Source organism: Labeo rohita, chromosome 9, assembly GCF_022985175.1.
Source record: "Labeo rohita strain BAU-BD-2019 chromosome 9, IGBB_LRoh.1.0, whole genome shotgun sequence".
Lineage (NCBI taxonomy): Eukaryota > Metazoa > Chordata > Actinopteri > Cypriniformes > Cyprinidae > Labeo > Labeo rohita.
In genome coordinates, this window is record NC_066877.1 from 9,899,496 (window position 1) to 9,926,278 (window position 26,783).

Here is a 26,783-nt window from a genome sequence, read left to right on the forward strand (position 1 = left end):
ACAAATCTAGTAAAATGCTATAATCATCTGCCGTGAAAATAAAGCATAATTGCGTTCCCAAATGCGTGTTAAACTCAGCACATGCAATAAATGAGTTCACTGCATTCACTGTGAACTGAGCCGTTCTAAGGCGCAGAAAACACCGGACCATGAGCTGATCGCTTGAACGAATTGTTCAGACTTGATGCAGGGATTAAGTTCGTCTGACAGATACTGTGCCAAAGCATAATGGCCCAAAACACATCTTTAAAGACTTTTATGCGACCATGATAATATTGAGACAGTTTTGTTATCACGATACCACGATATTGATAATATCATTCCATCTCTACTTTCTAGCCATATTTACATGTGCTTGTCACAGTACTAACATTATAATAACAATCACATTAGTCAACTCTTTTAACAATGGATTTGTTTTAGGATGTTAGTAGGATGCATAATTATTCACTCATTTTCTTGTTCCTGAAATCTACAAGAGCGAAAAAGGCTCATAGATGATTGGTCTATACTAGGGAACATTCTGAGATGATGTGCAGCTTAACGTTGATGCAACACATCACTGGTTCTGTACAGTGTTGCACAAAGCTCAGAATACATCTAACCTGTGCACCATTTTTAGCTACTCTAGTTCCGTTAAAAGTGGTCCTGTTTTGTGACTTCTCTCATAAGTCATCATAGTCATCTTTACACAAAGAGCTTTGAGGCCTGACTTCTTTGAAGCAGTGTTGGTTGTAACTTCCACTTCCTGATATTTGAACCAGCAGTGTTCACTTGGGCATCCAGACACTGTTTATTCTTGGATCTGATGCAAATTCTTTTTTCAGCAAACGCAAAGCCACACATTTGTCTATGCTTACAACATAAAGTTGCTGTGTTTGTTGAAATTGATTCTTTTTCTCACTCTATTGGCATAAACTTATGCAAACTTATGAAAATATGCATTGAGCACATGCATTCACAGTAGAAAGTGCTCCATCATGATTTAACCCATAACAATAGGTTTTGTGGTCCATACAGTGGTCCTTTTTATTTTGGTGCAATTCATGTGACGGGGAACAAGCAAGAAAGAAGCAGTCATTTGTTCTGTCAGCCCTGTACTGTTCTTAATCACTGAGTAAAAGACCTCCTGCAGGAGAGGACATTCTTGAGACCTTAAAGCGGTAGTTCACCCTTATGTAGTTCCAAAACCGTAAGACCTTCGTTCATCTTCAAAACACAAATTAAGATATTTTCGATGAAATCTGAGAGCTTTCTGACCCTGCATAGACAGCAACAGTACTGCTACGTTCAAGGCCCAGAAAAGTACACTGTAAAAAATAAAAAACACAATTTGTTGAGTCAGCTTAAAATAGTTTGTTACCCTGCTGCCTTAAAATTTTAAGTTCAGTCAACTAAAATAAGTTTAGTCAACTTGAAATGTTAAGCTGTACTAAGTAACAACTTAGATATTTGTGTTTGCTAAACTTAACAGATGGGTAAGTAACCCAGCTGCCTTAAAATTTTAAGTTGATGCAACTCAAATATCTAAGTTGTCACTTAGTGTAATTTAACATTTCAAGTTGAATAAACTTTGAGTTGACTGAACTTAAAATTTTAAGGCAGCCAGGTTACAAATTATTTTAAGCTGACTCAACAAATTGTTTTTTACAGTGTAGTAAGGACATTGTTAAAATAGTCTGTTGTGACATCAGTGGTTCAGCCCTAACGCTAAGCTACGAGAAAACAGGTTTCTTATTTAACAGTCGTAACCTTTAACCTCTTTAATTTCTCTAGAGAATCATCCCCCATTTTCATTCGTCGCTCCATAAACCTGTCTGTTTTTCACATTATGAGTATCTGTTAAATGTGTTTGTGTTGTGCTGTGATTCAGTGTGACTACAGCAAGATCTTTGAGGTGAGAAACAACATTTAATTAACATCAACAAACATCTCACCACAGTCAGTTTCATCTGTTTTCCTATATATTTCCATATCCTCCTGATGGAATCCGTATCAAATTGGTGCATTTGGTTTGAAGATGGTTTCTTTTAAATCATAATTGAATGTAAGTCTGAATGAGGCCTGTGAGAAATCATTTTAGAGAATGAAGCAGCACCGAGACTGCTGGTTAACGTGCGTGAAATGTCAAGGCTAATATGAGTGTGCTAATCATCAAACCTTCTGCTGCACTTTATGGAGGTCTTTAACTCCAGGCGGGAGATGAGTATACTGATGATGGCCATTTCCATTCTTAATTGCTGTGAACGCATTATGATAAATGTGTTGTTCATTGTGAAATGTTTCTAGGCTGTGTGACGGACTAAATCAGGCAGATGGAAGGCTGGTGGGTTGTTGGTTGTGTTTGCTGGAGACTGAGTCAGATTCAGACGTCCACCCCTTCAGACCCAGACTGCAGCCCACTACCTGCTGCTTTGCCTACCACAGCCAAAAACCTTCCATCCGCCACGGATGTACCGTATTTGCATCCTCATTTACTCCACTGTCTGTATGTCAGGATTCAGTTGTAATACTGTGATAGCATGCTTTGCAGCCAAACGCTCAGAATAGGAAGTTGCTTGACAGAAATTGTTTAGCTAATTTTATAGTACTTTGGTATGTGTATTTGCGGTTACATTATTTACATAATTCCTACTAAAACAACACAGAGCAAATAAATCACTCAATGGTTGGACATGCTGAGAGACTTGCAACCCTATTTTCAGTTTTATTTTCTCTGCTTTCATAAAGCACTTGGTGATAAATACACTCCTTCACCCAGTCTCCAATTCTTTATTTATGACAAATGACCAAGTTTATTTTGCACCCTCATGTCGTTTCAAACTCGTAAGACCTTCGTTCATCTTGGGAACACAAATTAAGATATTTTTAAGGGTTCAAGCGCATTGTGCTGAAACACTATTGTAGTTGTTAGAACGGTCACTGATCAGCAATCTCTCGTAGAGACTTGAAACTTGGAGGGATGGTAGTACTCGTACCACCTACAACATGACCAAGGCTCGGCCCAATCGGCCTAACGGGGGCGCTACAGTGAACAAAAGTATGAAATCATAGTGAACAAAACTCCGTCAGTCACAGGCTCATGTGTCTTATGTCGTTGGAATCCTTGGCTCATGCTGGACAAAACGCACGCCTCTGATTTGATCGTGAGCCTGGCAAAATTTTGGGGTATTTCGCAGTTTTTGAAAAAAACACTTTTGCGAACTAGTCCTACACTGTAAAAAACAATTTGTTGAGTCAACTTAAAATAATTTGTAACCTGGCTGCCTTCAAATTTTAAGTTCAGTCAACTCAAAAAAAACTTTATTCAACTCGAAATGTTAAATTACACTAAGTGACAATTTAGATATTTGAGTTGAATCAATTTAAAATTTTAAGGCAGCTGGGTTACTTACCCATCTGTTAAGTTTAGCAAAGACAAATATCTAAGTTGTTACTTAGTACAACTCAACATTTCAAGTTGACTAAACTTATTTAGTTGACTGAACTTAACATTTTAAGGCAGCAGGGTAACAAATTGCTTTAAGCTGGCGCAACAAATTGTGTTTTTTAGTTTTTACAGTGTAGGTTTTTTGCCCGATCGTGACCAAACCAGCGCAGAAAGATGGAGAGTGAATATCAATAATTATCAAAAACAAAGTTCAACTTTCAACTCACTGTCCAAAGGGGCGCCAAAACGTTCAAAAGGGGCAGGGCCACTTTAGTAAAATGCCTATAACTCCTGAACGTAATGAGATATCTTTGCCAAACTCAGTACACATACGTAAGAGCTCAGTCAGAGGTCACAGGAACAAAACCACAAAGCTTGGCCACACTGTGGCTCTATATAAAACTGTGAAACAATTTGTCCTATCAATATGAAAATCTAAAAGGAAGTTTGCGTATCTCAAAAAAACATGGGCCGACAAAGTTTAAGCACCTGTTAGGCAAGGTTAACGAAGGCCGTTCAGACTGAAACTCGGTGGGCCTGTACGACTTTTTCAAGGATGTAAACAATTTTACGTTGCACAGTTTTTTGCACATACGTACAGTATTTGTATTATGCTATAGAACTCCTCATTCCAGACAATTACTCTGCCTCCTCATTCCTCCTCTAGAATCACTGCTGTCAATCAAATCGTTTGTTAAATGATTGAGAAGATGTCCAATACCTACTTTTGCAATCTAGTCCTAGGTTATTTCTGGCAAAAAAACACTGTGGTACAATTCTCTGGACTCTCTAGGTCAATAATTATCAAAAAAAATGTTGAAATTTACCCTTTGGGAGGCTATTACATTAGACAGGTGATTCTACACAAGCATGCAAAGTTTTAAGGAGATCAAACCACAGTTGGCACTATAACATTCATAAAGGTTAAAAAACACAATATTTCTAGGGTAAATTACCTGGATTTGCCAAAAATGCTTTTTTAAAATAATTGATTTGGTGTTTACAGGCTTGCTAAATAATGTATTTTTTTTACACGTGCTTGAAAAAGCGCTTGAACCGCAGTAACTGTTGCTTGCAGCTATATTATGTCATTTTTGTTTTCTTTGCACACAAAAAGTGTTCTTGTATCTTCATAACATTACGGTTGAACTACTGATGTCACATGGACTGTTTTAACAATGTTCTTACTACCTTTCTGGGCCTTGAACGTTGTGGTCTATGTAAGATCAGAAAGCTCTCAGATTTCATCAAAAATATTTTTTTATGTTATTTTTTTTCTGACGATGAACAAGAGTCTTACAGGTTTGCAATGATATGAGGTTGAGTAATTAATGACAGAAGTTTTGGGTGAACTATCCATTAAATGTTCCAAACTTTTGACCTGTATTGTATAATTTCTTTACTCAAAAAGACCTATGAACGGTCTACATTTGAAAAAAGAATGATTGTATTCAGCCATGTATGATGTTTGATCATTTGAAGCATGTAGCACTTCCTTTACGCTATATCTATATAAAGTGTTGGCCTGAAGGTGGTACCTATTATTGGGAATCCTTCTTAGCATCCTGTTTGTGAAACATTTCCTTTAAGTCATGAATTATCTATTCATATAAACATAAGACAATTCTTTGGCACTGACTCTCTCTGATTGCAGTTCTGTCATTGTGTTCAATTATAAATGCCTTCCTATGAGACCACATAAATAATGCAGAGACGTACATAGCGGTTTGAAATCAAGCATATGTCTCATTCTTAGGTTGTCTCAGGTTAACAGCCTCAGGGTCCACTGGTTCTTCAGTCTCCAGACAAATGGTGATGCAAATGTTGACATATTTTGTCCCTTTCTCTCTCCTGCTTTTAGATTCCAAACTTTTAGACTGAAACAGAGCCTGGATTACTGGAAAATCTTTACCGGTGACATAAAGTGGGAGTGTAAGACTTACATTGGTCACTGAAGTAACTGGAGCCAAGATGGCAGGAAGGGAGCGCAGTCCACGTCACAGGCCATGGTCTGTGTACCGAGCCAACACATTTGATTTGTCCTCAGAGATGATGGGGTTGGCCCTAACAGGTATAATTTATTTAATTATTAATTTTTTAACAAACTGAGAAATGATTTTCTGTGGTAATAATTATGCTACAGTTGCTTTAAAAAGACCTGGAAGGGATAGTTCACCCAAAAATGAAAATCTCCCCATGATTTACTCAACCTCAATCCATCCTAAGTGTTCATGACTTTATTCTTTCAGACGAATACAACAGTTATATTAAAAAAAAAAGTTCTTGCTTTTCCAAGCTTTATAATGGCAGTGAATGGCTGTTGAGATTTTGAAGTCCAATAAACTGCATCCATCCATCATAAAACGTGCTCCACTGTCTGCTCCAAGTGCGCCGATATATGGTGCAGTTGCTCGTCGGGTGTCCCGAGATCGAATCCCGCCTTGTGGACCTTCCCTGATTTCACCCCCCTCTCTCTCTCCCACTCACTTCCTGTCTCATCTCCACTGTCCTGTAAAAGAAAAATGGAAAAATGCCCCGTCCGCCCCCTTTCACACGGCTCTGGAGGGTTAATAAAGGCCCTCTGAAGTGAATCAATGCATTTTTGCAAGAAAAGTATGCATATTTAAAACTTTATAAACTGCAATCTGTAGCTTCCTTCTCTCCTGAACATGCATATGACAGTTAGCGGAAGCTAGAGATTATGCTTTATAAAGTTTTAAATATGGATGTTTTTCTTACAAAAATGCATTGATTCACTTAAGAAGGCCTTTATTAAGCCCTCGGAGCCATGTGGAGTACTTTTTATGATGGATGGATGCACATCATTTTGCTTCAAAATCTCAACACCCATTCACTTCCATTATAAAGCTTGGAAGAGTCAGGACATGAAAGGAAGTCATATACAGGTAGGATGGCTTGAGGATGAGTAAATCATGGGGTAATTTGGAGTGAACTATCCCTTTACATTGAATTTAACTAAAATTATTCACTACATTTATGATTTAAGTTCAAAGAAATGTCCATTTTACTCTGTTTGAAATGCACATAAATGTTTACATATTTAATAAACATGTTATCATGTACACAATAATATAAATACCACAATTATTAATAGATGTACATTTTTCCGATGTCAGTATATTTTTATATTGATCTGAAACAATATTTGTTTGATACATATCTATTTAATATCTGTGATAACCAATGTGGAACTTTAAGTTTAAATGCATATAAAATATAAGGAAAAAGAGGCATAAATTGTCTAAATCCATTGTGTAAATCCATTTAGACTAATTTAGTAAATTCCTCCTCCTGTGAATCAAATTCCACATACTAGGGGATGTGAAAGCAATACTTAAATTTTACCCAGAATATTTCTTACATATTCTGCATATCTTGCATTGAGATAATCTCAATGTTATTCATGGGAATTGTGTGTTGTGTTTCACGTGTGTTTAGGAAGCAGTCAGGATCCTGATGAGCCAGTGCTGGAGTTCAGTCTGGGTGAGTATCAGCTGATCAGTCAATCATAAAGTGATCAAGGTGCAGCGTTATAAAAAGTGAAATTCTTGTGTGCAATACAAAGCCACCAAAGCTGAAATCTACTTATTCAGGAGATGTGTGTACATCTGCAACCGTTCCTCAATATCCTTCCTCCTTTTTTGACTACCAGCACTAACAATATTCAGCCGTACTGTATTTGTGAAGGAAATAAACTGTTAATCAGCCGTACCCTCTTTGCTCACCTGGAATAAACATTTATGCAGTTTATCTGTGGGTTGTTAAATAAAATATTTCCATTGTGTGGTGAACTGGGTTATGTCTGACTTGAGCTGTACTCCCTGACAGTTATATTACATTTTCCATGACGAAACGTCATGTTGATGGCAGTTAGCCACCTTGGGTTATCTGACATTTGTTTGTATGACATATTTCACTTTTCATTGCAAGAAAGATTAGATTGTAGTGCTGCTATGAGTGTAATTGCAATTAAATCACTGTCCTCCATAATTAACTTACTGAATGATTGTCATTCTTGTCCCAGCATGCAGTGAGCTGGTCACTCCATCTCTGGACCGCAAACCCAGTAGCTTTGTAGCAGTGAGCTGCACCACCCCTCCACAGGCGTTTTGGACCAAACATGCACAGACTGAAATTATAGAGGTGAAGATGGAAACCAAAAGAGTTTGAAACTAAACTAGCCCTGAAATCTGTTAAATATCATATTTTGCATTTTGAGGTGAATTTAATGCAGGCATTTCCCTTTTTTCCTAGGGCACTAGTAATCCAATCTTCTTGAGCAGCATTGCCTTCTTCCAGGACTCTCTGATTACCCAGCATACTCAAATCAAACTGTCTGTCTACGATGTGAAGGACCGCTCACAGGGGACTGTAAGACAGAAAGCATTATTCTTAACATTGTGCACAGCTTTGCTCAGCCTCATAAACTCTCTGTTTTATTAGATGTACCTGCTCGGTTCGGCTATGTTTGCAGTAAAAGAGCTGCTTCAAGACAAACACCACAGGCTACACCTCACTCTGCGGTATGTCAGATAAAAATAGGTACAAAGCTGATGTGTAATCCCATAGCATAACGTTAGCGTGTAATTTATTAGGAATACCGGGAAATGTAGTTTGACACCTATTTGTGGGCATTTCACTGGCTCAGATCAGCAGAGAATGAGCGGATGGGTAACATTACCATCATTGCATGGCAGATAGAGGAGAGGAGAGACCAGCGAGCTCCTCTGGCACGCTCAGACACAGTTAATGGCAGGGTGAGTGCTTATGTACGCTATTCTTCACACTATACATTAGTGGTCGACTGATGTGAGGTTTAAAGTGGCCACTGTCCAAAACTGAGATTTGAATTACTGTTAACTAATGTAATTATAAATATCCATTGACTAAGCTATTCAGGGCTCTACGCTTACTTTTCTTTTTAGGAGCACTTGTGCTCCTAACTTTAAAACTTTTGGAGCACAGTCAAAATTTTAGGAGCACCTTCTAATCAATAATCAAAAAATCTGATCAAAAATTAGCCTTCCCATTACGAGGTGATATTTGACTCCTTAGAGTGATTTACAGGGGAATTTTGTTTTTACCTTTGTAATAGCATTTTTCTAACTTTATTAAAAGTATGACATCTTTTATGTCAGATTTAAAAAAATATATATATTTCATGAGCTTTTAAAAACAGAATAAGAACAAGTAGAATAAGTAATCAGTATTAACAAAATTCATTTGTACTACAGAGGTCGAAACACAAAAGAACACAAAAGTGGCTTGTAGGTAGGGCTGGGCGATATGGCTGAAAACTGTATCACAATATCAGCGTTTCATATCGGTCGATATCGATAATTATTGATATTTTTTATGACCCATTTAAAATAAGGAACAGGAGAAAAATATATTACATTTCAAAATTTTTATTTTAAACTTAACCTTCCTCTGACCATAACCTACCCCCCCCCCCCCAGTTATTAAGACAGAAATGTCAACAACCATGGAAAACTCAAATAATTAAAATGTAAACATAATTCTAAAGTCACAATGAACACTTAACAATTATCTCTTAACATTTAAGGTGCAAAATGAAAGAAAATGTAAGAAATGCTTTATAAAGTGTAATAAAATAGTGCAGTGTTAAATATAAACAGAGAAATATGCCACTGCCTCGTTATATCTTTGTACCATTTAGATTCTTTGTCATAAGGCACTGATGCAGAGTACCTCTCCATGGTGGTCTGCTGCTTGTGTTCAGGGATCGAAATTAACTTTTTTACTTGGTAGCACTGGTGTTCCCAACTTCAAATAGTTAGGAGCACCAAAACTAAATTTAGGAGCACTAAATGAATATTAAGGTTGCATTAAATACAACTACACAACCTAGAGCCTACAGCCTAGATATGTTATGTAGTCTAATTTGCGCACATTGGGGAGTCGCTCTCTAAACGTGGGGTATTAAAACTGCTTTTGAATGCGCGCGCGCGTTTTACTTTCGGTTTCGTTTTAACGATGGCGCGAAACTCTCGGCGGTGCTGAGCGTCCATTCTACAATACAAGATATTAATTTAATAATTTTGTCACTCCCACGTTGCTAGGTTATAGAGAGAGTGCCTTTGTTAATGCAACCAAACTTGCTTCGCAACCTCTGTTTTCTTCCGACGAAGAATAAAAAATATCGAACGTTTTATAGAACACATTTTTTATTGATATCGATCACGTGTCTATCGCGATACATATCGTTATCGTTTTATCGCCCAGCCCTACTTGTAGGTGTATTTTCATATGTTTAATGAGGCTCAGAGGTGGTAAGCATGCAGTCAAATTCATAAATTCATGTTGAGATTAATGCTTTAAATATGACATTTTGAATATAGAAATATTAAATGATTTAAATAACTGAAAAGAAGATGAAAAAATGAAACTAAAACTGCCAGTAGGTGGCGGCAGGTCACTGATTTAATTACTGAATCATTCATTCATTTGATTCATTCAAACAGATGATTCATTCAGGAATAAAACAGTTAAGTGACTGTCTTTATGAATGAGAAATTTAATCATTGACTCACTAGATCCGTTTAAATACACACGTTCATTCATAAACACTGCTGTGTTTGAATAGAGATGAGCAGCGACAGTGTAAGTCACTTAATGTTAACTTCTTGTTTATTTAACGGTTGTGTTTAATCAATATCTCATTTTAAAACTCCCTAAAAATCATTAAAAGCTGTCACTCATCTTAGTTCATTGATCTCGCAAAGTTCCATTATAATCAACTAAATTCTCTAAACTGCTCAATGAATCTCTTATTCACTCTCTCTACACTTTGTTTATGAAAGGATTTGTGAAATATGTGTGTGATACATTACTCAACGTTGTAAAAACACGCAGAAACCTTTGAAGCTCCCCTCAGCACAAACACAAATATGCTGATCGGGTCGCACTGGTGCTCCTATATATTTTTTTATAGTCACACGCAGTGGTTTTTAGTCGCGCATGTTCGCACTGTAGAGCCCTGTCGTTGTTATTTTAGTCTCATTATAGTTTCTCGCATAGTATTTCAGTATCACATTCAGAATGTATAATCATTCTCATGTTTCTCACAGATGGTATTACCTGTTGATGAAAGTCTGACTGAATCCATGGGAGTAAAAGCAAAATCAGCGTCCTTATGTAAAGACGCTCTTTTAAAAGCAGGTGAATGTTTAATTTTGATGTCTACATACAAAAAATGCAATTATTGCAGCTACGTTCCATCTGGAGGCAGCAGTTTATTTCTAATGTGCCCTTCATAACCGAACCAATGGGCCGTAGCCTTCACTTCCTGCTGTGAAGAAGACTCATGAATGCCACAGGCTGTGAAAGAGGTTCTGAAAACTGTTTCTGCAGCTATTACAAACACAAGAGTGGTTATTTGTAGGGTGTTAAATATTCTGTGTGAACAGATAATACATTCTGGAACTAGATTTGTATTTTCTGAAGGATAAACTAGTGGTTTGAGGCAACAAATGAAGAGTTTGAAGAGTTCTTTAAGTTTAGGTTTAATGTTTTATTTCTGCTTCAGTAGTGGTGTATTACTCAGCATGTACACTGAAACAAACATTTGGTGGTGAAGCACTTTTCGCTGTTTTATTTGTTCACATTAGATAACTACATTTGTTAAAATGATAGTTTACCCAAAAAGGAAAATTCTGTCATTAAATACTCACCCATATGTCGTTCCAAACCCGTAAGACCTTCGTTCATCTTTGGAACACAAGTTAAGATATTTTTGATGAAATCAGAGAGCTTTCTGAACCTGCATAGACAGCAACACAACTGAAACAGTCCCAGGCCCAGAAAGGTAGCAAGGAAATTGTTAAAATATTCCATGTGACCTCAGTGGTTGAACCGTGACATTATGAAGATATGAGAATACTTCTTGTGCACAAAGAAAACAAAAATAACAGCTTTATTCAATGATTTCTTCTCTTCTGGGTCAACCTTCACCTCTATTTGTGTGCATTCCTCTGCTTGTAAACAAGGGTGCAGCGCATGAAGTTTCAGTTGCGTTGCTGTGTATGCAGGGTCAGAAAGCTCTCGGCTTTCATCAAAAATATCTTCATTTGTGTTTTGAAGATGAACAAAGGTCTTACAAGCTTAGAATGACATGAGAGTGAGTAATTAAAGACAGAATTTTCATTTTTGGGCAAACTACCCATTTAAGATGAACCTACGATGATCAAAACTACAGCATGTATTAATCTTAGTTACAAATTAATACTGCAGTAAAAAGCAGTAGCTGCACTTTAGCATCCTTCTCACTATTGCACACACCCATTGATTGATTGATTGACCGATGCAGTGTTTGGAGGCACTATTTCACGGATGTACCGATTTCCAACGACCGATGGAAACCACCTGCGTGTCCTGGAGCAGATGGCAGAGAGTGTGCTCTCCCTGCACATACCAAGACAGTTCGTCAAGCTACTGCTGGAAGAAGATGCTGCCAGGTAAATGCAATTCACGGTTAGTGCTCATGCTCAGAATGACTCGTTTGAAAGGTGACATGAAATGGAAAATCAAAATGTCCTTGTATTTATACTAGGGATATAACGATATCAAAATCTCACGACAGGATAATATTGCGATATGAAGTCCACAATACGATATTATTACAATATTAAAATTATTATAACTAAGAAAAAAGTACTTGTTAAATTGACTTGTACCTGAACTTTAAAAGAGACTCAGCCCTCTTTTTATTTGTTATATACTGTCTCAGTCTAAATTACATTCTAAATTACATTCTGTTGTTTTAGGAAGCCAAACAAATTAGAATATAATAATAACAAAAATGACAGTAATAGCCATATATTGTAAAACAATTGCACTGTAAAATAGATGAAAATGAATATTTCATAGATAAATTATTTTTGCTTTACACTACAGTAGGGAAATTACAATATGTCTTTCCTAATTTTTGCACTTGAAAGAGATATTTTGAATTTGGACTGCATTTAACCCGCTAGCTGTCAGCAATTCATACTGCACTTTTAAGCTTTTATTTTGACGGAAATGCCAGAAGAGAAAAGTAAAAGGAAAGGAAAGCTCCAACTTCAGTGAAAACAGGCTTACAAAAACGCATCTCCCTACAAATCTAGGAAAATGCTGTAATCATCTACGAAAATAAAGCATAAGTAATGGCCATTGCATTTCCAAACGCGCGCTAAACGCACAGCACATGCAAAAAAACAGTTCACTCCATTCATTCACAATGAACGGAGATGTTCTGAGGCACAAAAAACATTGGATCATGAGCTGATTGCCTGGACGAAATGCGCAGCGCGAACAGACTTGATGAAGGAATTAAGTCATATTGTGATTTCGGTTTTAGTTTGTTTGACAGATACGGTACCAAAGCATAATGGCCCACAACTTTAAATACCTTTAATGATAGAACAAGAAGCTTAACTATATTTTAAAAATTACACTTTTTGCCCGGAAGATCTATCTTCATATCGTCATGTGACCACGATAATCTCGAGACAGTATTGATATCACGATTTTGATAATATTACATCCTTAATTTTAAACATAAGAGGTTAAGCTACAGTAAAGAACATTTTGCAAGTTTTATATCTCAAAGCAAACTCCCCGTTTTTTGTTTTCCACACTTCTGAAACATTAAAGGAATAAATGGAATGGATTAAAGGAATGGTTTTCTGAAAAATTCAAATTTGCAGAAATTTTCTTCAGCCTCTGTCCATCCAAGATATTTTTTTATCCATTTGGAGAAATTTAACATTACATCACTTGCCCAACAATGGATCCAAACAGCTGATAAAATCATCACAATAATCCACACAAATCCAGTCCATCAATGAACATCTTGTGAAGTAAAAAGCTGCATGTTTGTAAAAGTATATAATCAATAATAACATTTCCTCCAGTGAAAATGTCTATCCCCTGTTTTCTTCTCACATCCTCTGATATGTGTTTGTTTAAAACTCTTTGGCCGATGATACACAGGGCAATTTTTTGAGCAATGTTGCTTGGGCTCTTTCCCATTGAGAATGGGTAACAAATTTCTATCTGGATACTTTAGATCGGTCATGGGGTCTGTGTCTCACCTGGTTGCCCACTGACGGCAACATTGCTCAAAAAGTTCCCCTGTGTATCATCAGCCTCTGGATCTGTGCATATTTCTCTCCTGATTCAGACAAGATGACTTTTTTTACTGGATAAAGCAATATTATGCATAAAGGACTTGTTTGACGTTAAAAATTTTTTAATATTGCATTTGTTTCTTACAAACATGCAGCTTTTTTTGCTTTACAAGACATTAATTGGGTGGTGTGGATTATTTGTTGTTTTTATTAGCTGTTTGAACTCTCGTTCTGACAGCACCCATTCACTGCAGAGGATCCATTGATGAGCTTCCTTCATCTTCAGAACACAAATTAAGATATTTTTGATGAAATTTGAGAGCTTTCTGACCCTGCAACGCAGCTACCACATTCAAGGCCCAGAAAGGTAGTAAGGACATCGATAAAATAGTCCATGTGACATCAGTGGTTCCAGTGTTATGAAGCTGTGACAATACTTTTTGTGCACAAAGAAAACAAAAATAACTTCATTCAACAATTTTTTCTCTGCCCTGTCAGAAAGTATTCCTGTAGCGTCATACAATTAAGGTTGAATGAACTGATGTCACATGGACTGTTTCAGCAATGTCCTTACTACCTTTCTGGGCCTCAAATTAATGACAGAATTTTCATTTTTGGGTGAACTATCTCTTTAAGAATTGATCAAGACTCACTTTTGTGCAGCACATTGTATTTTGACAATGTGGGAATAACGTGTGAGATTCTAACTAACAATATGCAAATGCTATAAACTTAGAAAATATATTTATAAATAAGATTTTATTGTGTTGTCGCACATCTCTGTCTCCATGCAGGGTGTGTGAGCTAGAAGAGTTGGGCGAGTTGTCCCCCTGCTGGGAGAATCTAAGGAGACAAATCATCACTCAGTACCAGACTATCATCCTCACCTATCAGGAGACTCTCAGTAATTTACATGAATACAAGGGTAAGTGTATTGTGGCACCCGCTCAACCAGAAAGGGGAAGTGAGAGCGCTATAATTTAAGGTGATTTCAACTTTGTATTTATCTGATTCTTCTCACCTACAATCTGGCAGGTCCTTCCTTCAAATCTAGCACTCTGAAAGGAGAGAAAAAACTAGAGTTCATACCTACAAACCTCCACGTTCAGAGGATGAGAGTGCAGGGCGAGTCCGGCTACGGTGAGATATCTGTGGTCAATATTTGCATTGACATTCTTCAGTAGTCTGTCAGAATGGGCTGGTCTTAATGCAACACCTCTCTGAACAGATCGCACATATGACGTGGTGACCACGGGGGCCCCTGCGGCACATCATCAGGGTTTTAAAGGCAACGGATTGAGGAAACTCATTCAGAAATTTGAGGAAGCCAAAAAGCAGTAAGACCTTTTCATTTAAAAATTGGTGAACAATATGAATTCAAGTTTTTGTGTTGCTCTGCTAGCTTTCTTGGCTTTTCTTAATTCATTTCTATTCTCTTTTTTAATTCTGTCATTCTTATAGCGAGAGGTATGAAAGCTTTTTTTCGCCAGTAAATAAAAAACTAAAAAAGATAATTTTGACTTTTTTCTCACAAATGTAAGCCTAAATCACACAACGCATTGTAAGTTTGTATCTTGCAGTCGTGAGTTATAGACTGTAAGTTATATAAGTGAAAATTGATGTTTTTTAATTGCAAGAAAAAAGTCAGAATTGCGAGAAACAAGTCAATTAACTTTTACGTTTTTTATTCTATGGCAGAAATAATGTTCCACAGTGGAACTTTTTTATATACCGATATTTTATTTCACATTTATCTCATGAATGCAATTGTAATCAGTTGATTTTATGTTGTTTGCTTTCCGATCAGTTCATATGAGGGTGAAGGGTGAGTTTCAGGGTTATTGACCGTTTTCCAGTCATTTTCATATGTGGTGGTGTTTCATCTTGTTTATGATCGGTCAGCGTCGAGTCCTTTACTTCACTTCCATTAAATGTGAAGGATCTTTGTTGTTTGCACCAAATTTTGTTTTCAAAGATGATGTAGTACTGTAGTTTAAACCTGCTCTCCCTCTCCCACATCCAATTATGTGCACTTGGCATCTGTGTACGTTTTCTGTGTGTGTGTTTGTATATCACGCCATCTCATTTGCAGTATAGTCCACTTGGTCACAGCTGAACAAGTGCTAACAAATGGGGAATTGGAGAATGTGTTGTTGTTTTGTTTTTAATGATCTGTCTTGTTTCAGTGCTGGCGAGTCAGCTCCACTTTCTATGCGGTACCAGCCACAGGATGTGTTGAAAGCTAAAGAAATCATTTCCCATATCAACACTCTCAAAACGCAAGTCAGCTACTACACCGAGCGGCTGTCCCGCGCTGCCAAAGAACGCTCAACCAATGCACTGGAAAGGACCCTGGCTATTCTCACAGACAAGGTGAGAGTATTTGCATGAACCATATTACTGATACAGTCTGTTCACTGAACACTGACAAGAGCAGGCTAAAATTGCCAGTTCCAAACTGATTGTCTGGCTTTACTCAAGTTAATAACTTAAGTCTCTAACTTCCGCCAGTATAGATCAACGATCATCAAACTTTCTGTCCAATCAAATACTCTCTAGAATCTGAGGCGTCCTGCCCCCTACACTATAAATAGACACCGAAGCTCCGACTGAAATCAGTCACTTGTTCACAGAATTAGCATTTTCTGCACAGTGAATGGCACGTATAGGGGATAGGGAACAATTTAGACAGTGTAAATATGCTTTCCATTGGGGTGAAAGAAGTCTGGTTTTGTGCTGTGTCATGTGAACCACCACAGCGTGCATGCAGTTTGCTCCAGAGACACAACAGAATCGGCGCAGACCACAAAATGTATCAGAAATATACATTGTATAAGAAATGTATAAGAATTCTACACAGAATGCTATCTTTTATAGTGATATGGATGAGATTGTGGCTGCCATACGCTGTCAGATGCAGCTCAACGGCACTGACCCAAGCAGTGATAAAAAACAATACACTATTGGCTATTTAAAAAAAGGGGGCGGGACTGATTTATATGTTTATGATCCTGTTTAGTTGAATTTGCATCAACACATAGAATAACGCTGGGTGTTTCAAAGCACTTAAGCAAGCAGAGCTATATTTTTTTTTTAATTGTTTATGTCTGAAATAATTTCTTATTATTTATTTTATTACTTGGAAATAAGTAAATTCTGAGCACAATTTTTACATGTTTTTCACTAATATTGGGTGTTTTCTGTGCAAATGTCATTGGAGGCTAAAACACTATTATTTATTTAAATATTTTTATGTACAAAAAAATGCTAATTTAAATTGTTAAAATATTAAATTATTTAAATAACATGAAAACTTAAACAACAAGAAATCTGTAAATTATTACAATTATAATTTATCTGTTATTTAATTTATATTATTTTATTAATTATAACTTTGTTGTTTAATCTTTTTAATAACTTACATTTGACATATTATTGAAACACTGTTACTGTGGTATGATTTATTTATTTTTCTTTTTATTTTATTAAATGCCAAAACCATAAAATAAAACTAAACTAACAGTATATTATATGCCAGTCAGATGGTCTCTTCCTGTCTTGAGTGTGCAGTTCTTAAGTCAGTAACAAACATTTTATAATGCTTAACAAATCGGTAATTCTTGTGAATTTAAATATGAATGTTTATGAATCATCAATAATCAAAGTTTCATCAAACCTCTAATGAACAGGATCGCAAAAGGGCAGAAAATGTTCAAACACATTAAAAACTTTTCAGAATCTTTGGAAACTTTCCGGGATTTTTTTTTTTTTTTTTTTTTTTACATTTTCGGAAAATTGTGGACTTTTTTAGAAAGTTTACCAGAAATATTTTGAAAATTTACCAGAAAGGTTTCACCCTTTTATCACCCTGGACCACAAAAACACTCTCAATTTTTTAAAATTGAGATTTATGCATCATCTGAAAGCTGAATAAATAAGCTTTTCATTGATTTGTTAGCGACAATATTTGGCTGAAATACAACTATTTGAAATCTGGAATCTGAGGGTGCAAAAAAAAAAATCTAAATATTGAGAAAATCGCATCGCAAGTTGTTCAAATGAAGTACTTGGCAATGTATATTACTAATCAAAAATTAAGTTTTGATACATTTACGGTAGGAAATTTACAAAATATCTTCATGGAACATGATCTTTACTTAATATCCTAATGATTTTTGGCATAAAAGAAAAATCGATCATTTTGGCTATTGCTACAAATATACCTGTGCTACTTATGACTAGTTTTGTGGTCCAGGGTCAAAGCTATTACAAGGCGTTTCTTATGTTCAACAGATCTACTAAGTAAAAGCTGTTGAGATCCACTTAATGAGTAAGTGCAATCTCTCTGTCTCTCTCAGACACGGCAGCTGGTGACAGTGTGTGACAGTAAGCTGCTAACTACAGCTATCCAGGCACTGAGTGCCGCACGCCCAGAGTTCATCGCCTCCAGAGGCTCTCCGTCCGCCCATGACACTGAGCGCGTGGTCCTGAGGAACGACCAGGGCTCTCCACAGGCCAAATGGAGTGGGAAAGGGAACAGAGCATCCATGAACCTAAACTGGCAGGAGGAGGAGTGGGTAAGATTCACAGAGTGACATTATTTCCTCATGATTTTACCTAGACATCTGCAGAATCTGATATATTTCTGTTTCTGCTTCAGGAAAAGATCTGGCTCAATGTGGATAAGAGTCTGGAGTGTGTGATCCGCTGTGTGGACAGGCTGCTGACGAGAGAGCGCTCGCAGAGCGACAGCAGCGAAGACGTCTTCCTGTCTGACCAGCAGGCTGACACCAGCAAGAGAGGTAGCCAGGGCAATGCATTCTGGATCAACCCTGGTGACGGTCTCTCAACCCCCCCTTACCTCATCACACCCTCTTTCAGCTCAGTCCTCTTCACCATTATTACCACCATCCTCATCACCCTTACTGAACCCTGCATGCCCATCCAGTCATAACACATGCTCCTGTAGGTTTCCACCCTGTGTTGATTTCTATTTTGATTCCTTTTAAAACTGCTCAGATAACACACATGCTTTCAGTTTTACATCCTCTTTCAGTGGCACAAGTGATAATTTAGCACTGCATCGCATGTTCGTTCTTGATATCTCTGATTCGTTTAAAAAAAAATACTTTAGTGTGAACTAAATTTAACATTTTAGACACTCAATTGCAAGTCAACTGCAACTGAATGAAATGCTCTCTTAAAGGGATAGTTCACCCAAAAATGAAAATTACCCCATGATTTACTCACCCTCAAGCCATTCTAGGTGACTTTCTTCTTTCAGATAAATACAATCAGAGTTATGTTAAAAAATTTCCTAGCTCTTCCAAGCTTTATAATGTTAGTAAAAGTGCATCCATCCGTCATAGAAAGTACTCCACATGGCCCGGTGATTTAATAAAGGCCTTATGAAGTGAATTAGTGTTTTTTGGTAAGAAAAATAGCCATATTTAAAACTTCATAAACCGCAAACTGTCATTTGGAGACTGGTTTTCCTTAGCTACACCTACATCCTACAACATCCACTGGCACTTTATTGGGCTTCAAAAAATTGACAGCCATTCATTATAAAGCTTGGAAGAGCCAGGACATTTTTTAATTATCTACTATTCTACTATCTATTTTAACTATCCCTTTAAGTGGCCTTTTATTTTAAAAGCTAGCATGAGTTTCTAAAATATACTTTTAAGTACACTACAAATGCACATTTATTTCAATTAAGCACTTTTTTTATCACAAGGGGTTTCATTCCCAGAGACTCTGAAAATAAAGTTGTTTATATGCATACTTAGTATCCAAACAATATTAGATGGTATTGAACTGTAAGAGGTGAGGCTTCTTGTTATGTTGTTTTGGGAACATCACACACAAAGGTGTCAGCTTGAATTTCTTCATTAAAATACCCAGCCCTTTTTCATTTAAAACTGACACACCCTTGTGGCATGAAGTTAAAAGAAATATATAAAATGGATTATGTTGTGGAACCATTTTATTGGACCTGTCAGGTTGCATTTTGTGGTATTCAGTGTTTATGTTGGTACCTTTTTCTAAGTTCCCAAGAAGTTTCCAAACTCCAGTATAACCCTGAAGGGGTAGTTCACCTGAAAACACTGCATCACAAAATTACATAAAGAGCTGTCAGATCCGCTCTACTGTTGGCTTTACAAGTAATTAGTATTGGCCACAGTTGTCTTTAACAACACTATTTTCTCTCTATCCTGCTTTAGATGGTAGTCCCAGTGTTGAAGGCTCCTCTCCCGGTAAGCCTCTCACTGCAAACTATTTGTACCAACTGCAGCTTTAGATGTGGGCTGTCCAGTTTTCTGAATGTTTCTGACGTTAGCTGTGTGTGTTTATGGCACTAGGTGAATGGAGCGAAGCTCTTTATCCCCTCCTGACCACTCTGAATGAGTGCGTAGCAATGATGAGCGACAAAGCCAAGAAGTCCATGGTGTTTCTACTGATGCAAGACAGCGCTCCCACTATCGCCATGAGCTTGTCACTACAGTACCGCAGAGATGTGGTTTTCTGTCAGACAGTTAGTAGCCTATTGAAAATTGTTCTATTTTCGGGAGTACTCTACAAAATGCTTTAATAATGCAGTAATGCTAGATTTTCCACTGTATATACAGTTGAAGTCAAAAGTTTACATACACCTTGCAGAATTTGCAAAACTATTACGGAAGGTTCAAACACTCACTGATGCTTCAGAAGGAAACCCGATGCATTAAGGGCCAGAGGGTGACAAATATTTGAATTTGAAGATCAGGGTAAATTCAACTTCTGGAAAACAGTATCTTCTGTAGCTTCTGAAGGGCAGTATATAAGGGCAGTAATAAAAATGTACAAATCTTTGTTCTGTTCAAAGTTAATGCATTGTGTTTCCTTCTAGAGCATCAGTGAGCGTTTGAACCTTTTGTAATAGTTGCATGTGAGTCCCTCAGCTGTCCTCAGTGTGAAAAGATGGATCTCAAAATCATACAGTCATTTTTGGAAAGGGTTCAAATACTCAAAAATGCTGAAAAACCAAAGAATTTGTGGGACCTGAAGGATTTTTCTGAAGAACAGCAGCCAGTTTAACTGTTCAGGACAAACAAGGGACTCACGAACAACTATCACTAAACAAAAAAAACAGCTTTGGATTATTCAGGAAACAACACAGTATTAAGAATAAAGCATATGTAAACTTTTGAACAGGGTCATTTTTATAAATTCAACTATTATTTTCTCTTGTGGACTATATGTAAACGTCTTTTATGTGGAATATCTTACTCCGGTCAATACTAAATAAAAAATAACAAGCATTTTGTATGATCCCGCTTATTTTGTTAAAATAATTCAACATTTTGCAGATTCTGCAAGGTGTATGTTAACTTTTGACCTCAACTGTACATTTTTCTAGCTGAATGTAATTGTTTATAATTTCATATACATTCTAATAATGTACATATTTTTTTGTAGCTGACAGCCCTGATCTGTGGATTTGTGGTGAAGCTGAGGAACTGTCTAACTGACAATGGCTTCCTCAGACAACTCCACACTATCGGCTTACTGGCCCAGTTTGAGGGTCTCCTGAGTACCTACGGTAAACATACTGACATATTCAACTTAGTAATGTGTGATGGTAAACATATCTGAATGACATCTGTGACTTCTGACCTGTTTTTTCATCTTAAAGGGGAGGAACTGGCCATGTTGGAAGACATGAGCGTAGGCGTCATGGACCTCCGAAACGTCACCTTTAAAGTGACCCAGGCGACCTCCAGCTTTAGCCCCGACATGCTGCCTGTCATCACGGGCAACAGAGATGGGTTTAACGTGCGTGTTCCTTTACCGGCGGTGATGTTCGATGTGTTACCGCGGGAGATCCAAAATGGGATGCTGCTGCGAGTTCAACCGGTGTTGTTCAATGTAGGAATCAATGAGCAACAGACACTAGCGGAAAAGTAAGTGTATGAATTAAATATACTTTCTGTTTCTTTGTGTGGACCGATTTAATCACACTTGGACTCATTCACTTATAAATGCATGGATTAACAGCATATATATGCACAGGAGAACTTCTCACAAAAAAATGAGGAAATATGCTAATACGGGACAGTCCGTCAGCGGTCATAGGCGGGGCCTGAGCAGTATGATGTCATACTGCTCAGAAAATCAAAACAGCTTGATTACTGGGACTATCTAGGTTTTTGGGGAATTAAAAAACAGAAGTTGTTAATGAATCATGTATGGATTGTTAAAAAAGCTTTGTATGCAGATTTAATGCACAATGTGTGCATATGCATGTTTAGTGAATGAGACCCAATATTTTGCCTCTTCAGTTATTCATACAGAGTGATACACATATATATGGACTGTAAATATACAATATACATTTTAGTATTTTTATTCATTTCGTATTACTTAAGGTTTGGAGACACGTCGCTGCAGGAAGTAGTGAATTTGGAGAGTCTAGCTCGTCTTACCTCCTATTATGACCAGTTTAAAGAAGTGCTGCCTGAAGACTGTGAGTCATGAACACTTTCCTATTCTGCTTTTGAAATAAATGTAGTAGATGATTATGTCAGTCCTAACTAGCTTCTCTATAGGTCTACCCCGCTCTCGAAGTCAGAATTGTGTGCCTGAGCTACTCAAGTTCCTCAGTCAAAATGTTAATGCCAGGAAGAGCAAGAACGTGGACATCCTGTTGCAGGCAGCAGAGGTACAGTGATCTAACAATATTATTATGATCTCTTGTGTCTGTACTGAAACATGGGGTTTGTTTTTGACTAGTGAACTCCTAGCATTACGATATCTTTCTCACTTATGTCAGATTTGTCGGCGTCTGAATGGTGTGCGTGTGACCAGCTGCAAGAGTGCAAAGGATCGTACAGCCATGTCGGTGACCTTGGAGCAATGTCACATCCTCCAGCAAGAGCACTGCATGGCCCCGCAGGTCTTCACACAGGCTTTAGACTGTATGCGCAGGTGAGACGACATTTATAGTTAGGGACATTAATTCACACTCTAAGGCCTATTCACACCAAGTGTGATGAGTATAATGATGGTGACGATAGTGTCTTAATCTAATTCATGTTTTCACAAATTAAAGGGATAGTTCACCCAAAAATGAAAATTCTGTCATTAATTATTCACCCTCATGTCTAAAGAAATCCAAGAGCTTTCTGATGCTGCATAGACATCAACACAACTACCATGTTCAAAGAAAGGTAGTAAGGACATAAAATAGTCAATGTGACATCAGTGGTTCAGGTAAAGCTACAAGAATACTTTTTGTGTGTAAAGAAAACAAACAAAAAATATAGCTGCAAGCAGCGATTACCGGGATTCAAGCGATTTAAGGGCATATGAAAAGAAAACATTATTTAGCAAGCCTGTAACCACCTAAATCAATGATTTAAAAAGCATTTTTGGCAAATCCAGGTAATTTACCATAGAAATATTATATTTTTGAACGTTTATGACTGTTATGGTGCCAGCTGTGGTCCGATCTCCTTAAAACTTTGCGTGCTTGCTTAGAATTACCTGTTGCACGTGCTTACCAGGTTTCCTTTTTTTTTGTTTTTTTGTTTTTTACATTTTCTCGATCATTTAAAGGAGAAGTTTACTTCCAGAACAACAGTTTACAGATAATGTACTCACCCCCATGTCATCCAAAATGTTCATGTCTTTCTTTCTTCAGTCGTAAAGAAATTATGTTTTTGAGGAAGACATTTCAGGATTTTTCTCCATATAATGGACTGATATGGTGCCCCGATTTTGAACTTCCAAAAGACAGTTTAAATGCGGCTTCAAACGATCCCACAACGGTTGTAAATGATCCCAGCCGAGGAAAAAGGGCCTTGTCTAGCAAAACGATTGGTTATTTTCATTAAAAAAATACAATTTAAATACTTTTTAATCTCAAATGCTCATCTTGTCTCTTGTCTCTCCCTGAACTCTGTGTATTCTGACTCAAGACAGTTAGGGTATGTCGAAAAACTACTGATCGTATTTTCTCCCTCAACTTCAAAAATCATTTCAAATCATTTCATTTCTTTGCAAAGTGAACATTGATACAGGATGATTTTGAAGTTGAGGGAGAACATGAGATGGGAGTTTTTCGACATACCCTAACTGTCCTGAACCAGAAAAAAAGACAAAAAGAGTGTTTGACATTAAAGAGTATATAAATTGTATTTTTTTTTTTTTCATTAAAATAACCAATCGTTTCGCTAGATAAGTGGACTTCTCCTTTAACAAACAATTTGATTGACAGCAGTAGTTCTACAGGCAATGTTGTCCGGATTGCGGGGTTCTATCACATGTTATGCATATATGCGTATGTGCAAAAAATCATTTACGGCCTTGAAAATGCAATATTGCCCCCCCAGTGGCTGATTTCTTTCAAATTTTTCACAGACCTTTGGGGCTGTGAGTCAAACAGGCCCACTAAGTTTCATTCCGATTGGCCTCTGTTAACCTTTTCTAACTGGTGCTCCATCTTCATCGGTTAGTGGAGGCCATGTTTTTTGTAGATACACAAATGTCCTTATAGACACCTGTGGCTCTTTGGACCACGACCGTGCACAGTGATTTTCATGTTGGTAGGACAAATGATTGTGTAGTTATAGCCATTTTTAAAGTTTTTCCCTCTTCATAAAATTACGGTTGAACCACTGATGTCACATGGACTATTTAAACAATGTCCTTACTACCTTTCTGGGTCTTGAACGTGTCAGATTTAATCAAAAATATATAAATTCGTGTTCTAAAGATGAATGAAGGTCTTACGGGTTTGGAATGACAAGAGGGTGAGTAATTAATGACAGAATTTTCATTTTGGGGTGAACTATCCCTTTAAGGCCATAAGAGAATCTTTCATGGCATTTAATGTTGCATTAACTGAAAACAAAAGAATATCTTCCTAATTGCTTTTGTTTTGTTCTCTAGCTGATGAATGATAAAAAACATTTGACAACCATTCGGAATCCACCCAACTTAAACATTAATGCGAGAACTGCAGATCATGCTTATAACATTAACATTGGTTTGTGTGGACGCTAATTTAGTTAATGGTACAGATGTTGTTTTTGCTGTGAATGGGCTTTTACTCCACCCCTGTCTCTCAATCACCTCTTTTTTTCCACAGCGAGGGCTGCAGGCGAGAAAACACCATGAAAAACGTAGGCAGCCGCAAATACGCTTTCAACTCCCTCCAGCTGAAGACTTTCCCTAAACAGTACCGACCACCAGAGGGCACCTTCGGGAAAGTGGACACTTGAGCTGAAAGCACTCCGCTGTTCTGGCCCACCACAACTAGAACTGCATGTTTCTCCTCGTTCGTTTTTTTCTTTATCACCACATATCTGACGGAAAGTTTTATTATGCACAGTCATGCTGAAATACGCTCTGGTTATCATCCAGATGACAATGTTAATATTTTTAGACCTTCAACTTCTTGGCTGTAAAAAGAAAGGAGATACAAAAGTCACTTGAAGATAAATGAGTAGCTTGTTTGGTTGTTGCACTGAACGCAGGTCGGAAGGCCTGTTTGAATTCTAATACTGAAAAAAAACAAGACTCTGATTTGTCAGAGAATTTCTCAAATAATCCCAAAGCATCTAATTCATTCCATCTACTGTATGTTTAATTAAAAAGTGCATTTTTCAAATACTTTCCAGTACCACACTTGGTCTTTGTACTAAAGTACAAAGTTCAAAACTATCAGCACTAAAGCAAAGCTGTGTTTTATCATCCATTAGATTGTATTTAAAGTTCAGTAGGCTATCAGTAGTGTGTATGTGCTGTGATATAGTAGATGATTTGTTCATCCAGTTTTAAGATTTGTAAGGAAAAGTCAAGCTGTTAAGTTAGAAAATCCACATATGCACCTCACTGTTCATTCTCACGTCATTTAAGGTGTACACAATACTAGCTGCCTTAAGAGAGTCCACCATTGCAAACACCCGCGTTAAGATACATATGTAGATATTTCAGATCTGTGTATGACTATTTGTGATGTGGCAGATATGTTTTATTTATTTACCGTAAGACTCTCTCTTTATGAAAGTGTTAGTGCTTTAATGCAGGCCTTTACCCTCCTAACTGTGCATTGTACGGGTTGTAGAGTTTAAGAGGAGTTTAAGCCTCCTCATACTGTTGCCAAGCACAGCTAGTCTCTGTACAGTGAGCATACTGTGTGAATATACATTCTTTGTAAGGAAATATGTGAGAAGACACTATTATGTTCACTGACTGTTTGTATGTTTTCATAGTTCAGAGTTTCTTTGTAGGACATTTATATTGGTTGATATAAATGTCAGTACTGATCAATCAAGGAGCACTGCTGCAACTGGTCCTAAAATGTGAAGAATATTCTTGCAGTCTTTTGTTTTTGTAAAGCAGAGGGACGCATTTCGATTATTTATTTTATTGTAACAGTTATATCAAAACCATGATAGATGTCGCATCGTAAAAGACCAAGACTAACTCTACATGTATTGAGCATCAGCCTTTGTCTCTGCACAAATAAATGCACAAATCAACTGTAATTTCTGGTTTGTAATGTATATTGCAAGATTGAACAACTGAAAGCTTGTATTTGCAACTTGGGAGACAAGAGCATGGGTCTTAACCTCTGCTGAAATGATTATTATTTAAAATTCTTTAAAAACCAGATGCACTGCATGGACGGTAGGCTACTATTGTTATTTAAGTTTACACTTAATTATTATTTGTAATAAATGTATATGTAATTATTTTACCACTTGGTAAAAATCATTTTCATTTTCATGTAAGAGTTTATTCTCTGTTATAAGTGCAAAAGCACTGCTATATTGTAAGAGCATGCTGCCCTGTTGGTCTTACAGTGTCTGTTTTTATTTTTTAATGTATATTCAAATACCTGCTGTACAAAATGCCTCTCTTTCCTCCAAACATACAGCTTTAAAATTAAAATTACATACCAGATTAAACTTAAAACTACTTGATTGCTTTGTTTACTACTGTGTTCATATTAGGGGTGTAACGATACATGTATTTGTACTGAACTGTCACGGTACAGGCATCTCGGTTTGGTGCATGAGGCCTTACAACGAATAGAGGCAATTCACCCTCAATCCAGAAGAGGGCGCCCGCAGTAATGCAATTCTGCTTGATAACCACCAGCAGAAGAACAGGGAATGCCAGGAGTTGCTCACTTGAAAACAAAGACC

General features: G+C 37.1%; 1 protein-coding gene across 1 annotated transcript in view; it reads left to right on the top strand.

Annotated features, from left to right (window-relative positions):
* Nucleotides 1-26,115, top strand: part of inpp4aa (inositol polyphosphate-4-phosphatase type I Aa) — a 34,164-nt gene extending 8,049 nt beyond the window's left edge. Inside the window, 24 exon segments of the mRNA XM_051119094.1 lie at nucleotides 5,292-5,501; nucleotides 6,890-6,934; nucleotides 7,476-7,594; nucleotides 7,706-7,822; nucleotides 7,895-7,974; nucleotides 8,100-8,208; nucleotides 10,543-10,633; nucleotides 11,781-11,928; nucleotides 14,379-14,509; nucleotides 14,620-14,724; nucleotides 14,813-14,921; nucleotides 15,392-15,409; nucleotides 15,771-15,957; nucleotides 17,943-18,161; nucleotides 18,245-18,417; nucleotides 18,419-18,549; nucleotides 19,812-19,844; nucleotides 19,950-20,122; nucleotides 21,046-21,169; nucleotides 21,263-21,530; nucleotides 21,996-22,093; nucleotides 22,176-22,288; nucleotides 22,400-22,554; nucleotides 24,719-26,115. Coding sequence (XP_050975051.1) covers nucleotides 5,402-5,501; nucleotides 6,890-6,934; nucleotides 7,476-7,594; nucleotides 7,706-7,822; nucleotides 7,895-7,974; nucleotides 8,100-8,208; nucleotides 10,543-10,633; nucleotides 11,781-11,928; nucleotides 14,379-14,509; nucleotides 14,620-14,724; nucleotides 14,813-14,921; nucleotides 15,392-15,409; nucleotides 15,771-15,957; nucleotides 17,943-18,161; nucleotides 18,245-18,417; nucleotides 18,419-18,549; nucleotides 19,812-19,844; nucleotides 19,950-20,122; nucleotides 21,046-21,169; nucleotides 21,263-21,530; nucleotides 21,996-22,093; nucleotides 22,176-22,288; nucleotides 22,400-22,554; nucleotides 24,719-24,851 — 2,979 coding nt within the window. The 5' untranslated portion in view covers nucleotides 5,292-5,401 and the 3' untranslated portion in view covers nucleotides 24,852-26,115.
* Nucleotides 26,116-26,783: the final 668 nt, after the last annotated feature.